A 6,000-nucleotide genomic window follows, 5' to 3' on the forward strand; every position below is an offset into this window, starting at 1 on the left:
TGGCACTCAATTGGTCACAGTAGTATTAAGGCCCGTGCATTTAATGAATCTACCCTGCATCTGGATACAGCTCACTGTTGAGTGCCCTGCCAGTTTCACAAAATCTTACTACATCTTTGAACTCCACAGTTTTGCTATTGAACTGAACTTGTAAAAAAACCAAACAAACCCCACTATCCAAATAAACACAAAGTGTTTTCCTCACAATATACCAATTCGTATTTACATATGAACTTGACGATGATTCTTCAATATGAGAAATATGCATGAAGAAATGAATGGAACAGAATCCTTGTGAACTGTGGTTGCATAATGGAAATCAACTGCTATGAATGAACTCATATCCCGAAGTTATGAACAGCAGAGCTAATGCACTGCAATGAGTTCATCTTATTATTGCATTACACCTGAATCAGAGTGTAAAGCAAGTTTTTTTAAAGCTAGGAATGACACTTAATTGAATAAAAGTCAGTGTAATTATATTAGGAGAAGCCAATGGTACTACTGACAGCGGAAAAAGGACCTTGCCAGAAAGAGTGCCAGAACTTGCTCACACATTTCTGCACATTGTTTGCCTGACAGATATTAAGGACTGGTACAGAGTTTATTAGATTACTGATAGCCAGTGCTATAAATGATAAGTGAATGGCTGTGGCATCACTTTCTATTGATAGCTGGATCTAGCTGCAACTTTGAACTTGTCACCATCAAGGAAGCAACTTCTACTTGGAGGGGGGTGTTTGTGACTCTGTGTATGTGTTTGCATCCCCAATGATGCAGTGTTAATACATATTTGTGTCTTGTCTTAAGTAATTCTTGGTGTTACTCCCTTACAGATCCAATTGTTGGCTTTTGCCTGCAGCAAATGAAGGAAGCTAAATGACAGGCATGCTACTTCCTAGCTGCATTCACACAGAAAGCATCTTGTGCTGTATTTTAGCAGGAAAAAAGCATAACTAGGCTCAGTTTTCATTACACGTTTGCCATTTCAGATGGTCCACAACAGAGCTCACGTACTGCAGTGAGTAGAGTTACAAGTGTGGTTGTGGGAGATCCAACTTCAGTTTACCACTTAGCTCTGGAGACCTTTGACAAACCCCCTGATCTCAGTCTAAACCTGGTATAAATGAGATTGCTGAAGTACAATTTAGGGGAACTGAATATAACTTTTAAGCTGCATGTTTGTTTGTTTGTTTGTTTGTTTTTGTTGTTGTTTGTGACTTTACTCAATGTACTTACGGAGCTAAAATACTGAGCTTCTCTGAGAGGATACAGGCTACACACATAAAAACTGACAAGATGTTTGTGTGCAGTGGTTGTCAATGTGCAACGAATTGATTTTATCCTAAAAAAAGACATGTTGCCATGGCAAGAAACTACTCTCAGGTGGCTTGTACACAGAGGAACCGCTCCGCCTTGGTTTGCATGATGCTATCAGAGGAGCAAACACATTTAATAGAGGTAAAACTTCGTTGTGCTGTTGAACCCATGCTATAACTGGCAATACAGTCTACAGTCAGATGTTCACAGCAAAATGCTTCCTATGTTTATGTAGAGATGTTCCCTTTGAGTTATTTGTCATGTGACAAATGGGCAAGAAATCACTTTGCTGAAGAGACTGTGAGGCTGTCCCTCTCTTGATCATTTATGTATGTGAACCCTACATGAATCTGTTCAGAACAAATCTGTGGGTGATGCATATTTGCTGTTCTCTGATTTGATTTATGGCTTTAGATTGTGGGGTTGGTCCGGCAACCATCAGGACAACAGTGTAAGTGAGATGATGGGTGACAGAAAATGATCTCATGGCCAAAGCATTTTTAGCCTGTATTTTATTGTTTAAAGATTCTCTTTTCATTTTTTTTAAAGCCAGATGTGACTGGATTGGAATGTGAATTTGTTCTCTTTCTTTTTCTCTCTGTCTCTTTCTTTCTATCTCCTATTTTTTTCTCTCCCTGCCTGCCTCTCTCTCTCTGTCTCTGCCTTCCTCCTCCTTTTGTGATCTCGATTTAGCAAAAGATTAGAAAGCTGGTCTTATCACAAGGTAAGCTCAGCCTTCATAAGTGCAGTGTTGGGGATAGTATAACTCCCTTCTCTAATTAAATCAGTGCTACAATACTTGGTGTGAAATGATACTTTCACTCTTGAGAATAAAGTTACCTTCCTCCTGCTCTCCACCATCTACCACCCTGTTCCATGGATGTATCTCTCAGTAGCTTTTCTCTATTTGGGATCCAAAATTACCCATCCTTCATTATCAATTCATCTTTTAACTGTCTTCTTCTTAAGGAGAGTAGATTGTTAGCCTACTCTGCTATATTTGATGAATTAAATTAATCTTGATGATATATAATGAATCTATCTAAATATCTATGAAAAAATTAGCTTTCTATTTCTTTTTCCTGGTGCAGGTGGGTACGTTTTGGGATGGCTAGTTGAGAGATACACAATTAGTGGATATATTATTTGAAAGCCATAGTGCAAATTACTTGAACAAATCTAATTCTCTCATCTTTGGTTGCCCATACTTAGTCACCCCAATCTTGCAAGGGATACCCATGTGCAGAAGCAGTTGGCTTTGTAAATCAGTAGCCACCCAAGCCCAGTTAGATCCAAATGTGCATCAACTTTCCAATGCACATCTGAACATCAGGCATCCAGTGTGACCTGAATTTGAACTAGAAGAGAAGAAAGAGGGGACCTTTTTCCAACCACACTGTAATACGATTGGGAATGTGCATTGCCAACCACTATTTTAGGCTGGAAAGCATTCTTGTGCATAGCTATAGCTGGATTGGAAACCAGATTTTTTTAAAAAAAGAAAAATAAATCGTTCTTTATTAAAATCTTCTCTGTGAGTCAGCTGTGCATCTGCTGTTTGTAAATGTACAGCTGACTTATATGTGCCCTCTGCTTTAGTTCTGTATGGCAGGGCAAAGTTTGAGGATTTATCCTGCTGCCCCATCAAAGTTTAGGAATCTACTCTATAATACACAGTTCTTGCTTATGGGATTGTGCATGTTGGTGATGTTTATTTGGTGACCTCATACTCTAGAAGCCCTGGTTTGTAAGATATTAAGTGCCTTGCACCCTTTCCAAAAGCTTTCTGCCGGATTAGAGCTGGGTCTAGAAAAAGGCATGGGTTTACCAGCATTGTACAAATTGTATTGTGTGACTTGGCATGTGATGTCAAGTGCAGGCTGACTGCTAGAATTTGGATTGTAGACAATGACAGATAATCTGTGGAATGTATAACGTTAAGAAGAGAAGTTGTACAAATCAAAGTTTCAAGTTTTAATAGGTTATTTTGGCTCATTTTAATATATCTTTTTAATAAAATATATTAAGAATTGAAGACTAGTGAGTGAGAAGGGAAACAATAGCATAACAAAATTATAATTATTCCACATTTCTGCCCTAGGACTTCGATCATTTGTAAATAATACAGAATCATGTCTTCAATGTCTTTTTAGAATAAAGTGAAACAGATCACCCCTCATGACTCAGCGTGGATAGTTCTTTAGTAACTAAGAAAGCCACATGTTTAAGCACATGGATTACTGCCTTGTAAAATGGCCTCTTCTGTTTCCCTACAATTTTTTTACTGTTTCATTCAGTTTTAACTGGACCTGTTCATAAATGCTAGTTTTTTCCCTCTGTTCTTGGTAAGAGGATAAACCAGTTTAAGATTCTTTTCTGAGTACCCTTTGTTCCCAGTTGGTCCCTATGATTACATGTATCAATAGGAACCAGTGGATCCAATGCTGTGATTTGATTAAAAAAATCCATTGAATGTCCTCCCCATTAGTTCAAATGATACTATGTTTTCAAAAAGAAAAATAGTAATCAGTCATACTGCCAATTAGTCTGATACATAGTATGATAACCATACAAAAAAAAGGAAAAGAAATTGAATTAATGTGGATTTGCAGCATCTTGCCTTGCATTTGTAGGAATGGTGTCTGTAAAGTAATGCTTGTACTTCTAAGAAAAGAGCAACAGTTGTATTATTGCATGAACATTATTTGTTACTGTTTTTATTTCATCTGTAAAGTTTGCACTGCAATGGTAATCCATACTGTGTATTTCTTTCCCTCCTTATCTCTTTCCCCTTTCTTTCCCAGACACAGTGCTAACATAAATCTGCACCGTAAACTGTTGACCAAAGAATTGGATGACATGGGACTGGATTCCTCTCAGCCCCCACTTAGCAAGGACCTCCGTGATGAATTCTTGATGAAGATCTACGGTGCTCCTCCTCATATGGGTTTTGATCTACGGGAAGACACCTCCTCCCCAGCAGGTACTGAGGACTCCCATTTGAATGGATATGGACGGGGCATGTCAGAAGAATACATGGTGTTAGACCTGAGCACCACCTCCAGCATTCAGTCAAGCAGCAGCATCCATTCTTCCAGAGAATCTGATGCAGGGAGTGATGAGGGCATCCTCCTTGATGATGTGGATGGGGCGAGTGACAGTGGGGAATCATCACACAAAGCAGAGGCTGCAGCCTTAGGGGTCGGCCTAAGTGCCGAAGTCCCGGGATCTCTCATGTTTAACAGTGTTTCCATGAACAATGGGGGGATCATGTGTAACATTTGCCACAAAATGTACAGCAACAAGGGGACTCTCAGGGTGCATTACAAGACTGTACACTTACGTGAAATGCACAGATGTAAAATCCCCGGATGCAACATGATGTTTTCCTCGGTCCGTAGCAGAAACCGGCACAGTCAGAACCCTAACCTGCATAAAAACATTCCCTTCACCTCACTAGATTAGTTCAGAGATGGACATGGTCAGAAGTAAGACCGTATGCTTCTTCAAATTGCCATTTACAGACTCTCCTATAAATATATATAAATATAAATATATAAATATATATATATATATCTTTTTTCTTTTTTAACAAAACAGAAAAACACCAGGTGCTTTCTCCCCCCACCCCCTTTTTTTCCCCCTAATTTTTGTTCCTTTGTTTTGTTAATTTTTTTTATGTTATGTGGGTTGGGATAGTATCTTTAACCTGGGATAACATTTCCACTGCTTAAAAAAAAAATGAACAAACTTGCATTTTAAAACTCACTTTTGTTATAAAATATGTGGTCATCTCCAAAGAGACTGTTTCTTCCGCCTATGACTGTTGCCTGCAATCTTAGAACAGGAAAGAGAAAAAACAGAAACAAAAACAAAAACGGAAACCCCGAAAAACAAAGCACTGCAAAGCTATAAAAATAAGAGAGAGAAAAAGGACAACTTCAGTTGTTTTTGTGTGTTTTAAACCTTTGAGAGGTCCGTCAACTACGCATGGCTGTTACACTTGTATATATTGAGCCTTGAAAGGCCCATGATGTAAAACAATTGTATTGATGGTGGTTTAACCTTCTGTTTGTTTGTTTGTTTGTTTGTTTGTTTGGGGTTTTGTTTTTTACATTTACATTTACATCCAGCTGTTAGATATGTCGGGAGGGGTGGGTGGGAATAATTTACTGGCTAGCTCAATTCATTTATATTAGCTTCAATGCACATTTTTTAAAAAAACATGAGAAGAAAAGAAAACACAAGTTCTGTTTTTAACTACCTGCTAGAAATGCATAAGGAAGAGGTGCTGGCATGCTTTAGAGCACCTGATTGGATACAGGTTTTCCTTGTTTTGTTTTGTTTTTAGTTTGGTCTTGTTACTATTACATAAATCCAGTCATGCACTTTTTTCTTACACAATGTGGGGATGTGTAATAATATCCATACCCTTTTTTCCCTTAAAAGTATTGCCATACTTTCAGTGTCTTATTAAGAAAACTACACTTTGTTACATGTGGTGTCTGGTCAGTATGGCACGCGAATGCTGAACAAAAAGTGTTACATGTTAACACAAAACTGCCAACTTTGCACAAGTTTTCAGTAACCAAAATATAATCCGCTGGTATTGACCACAGGCTAAGATTGTGGCAGTAAGGAAAAACAAATCCTAGGAACTTGGGAGCAACAGAATAATAC

At 38.3% G+C, this 6,000-nt stretch overlaps 1 protein-coding gene across 2 annotated transcripts in view; it reads left to right on the plus strand.

The window, feature by feature from the left end:
* BNC2 (basonuclin zinc finger protein 2) overlaps positions 1-5,454 on the plus strand; it is a 402,994-nt gene extending 397,540 nt beyond the window's left edge. For both annotated transcript variants that reach the window (XM_063295036.1, XM_063295035.1), the window contains one exon: positions 4,125-5,454. In XM_063295036.1, coding sequence (XP_063151106.1) covers positions 4,125-4,785 — 661 coding nt within the window. In that variant the 3' untranslated portion in view covers positions 4,786-5,454. The remainder of the gene's footprint in view (positions 1-4,124) is intronic.
* Positions 5,455-6,000: the final 546 nt, after the last annotated feature.

Source organism: Candoia aspera, chromosome 2 (assembly GCF_035149785.1).
Source record: "Candoia aspera isolate rCanAsp1 chromosome 2, rCanAsp1.hap2, whole genome shotgun sequence".
NCBI classification, from domain to species: Eukaryota; Metazoa; Chordata; class Lepidosauria; order Squamata; family Boidae; genus Candoia; species Candoia aspera.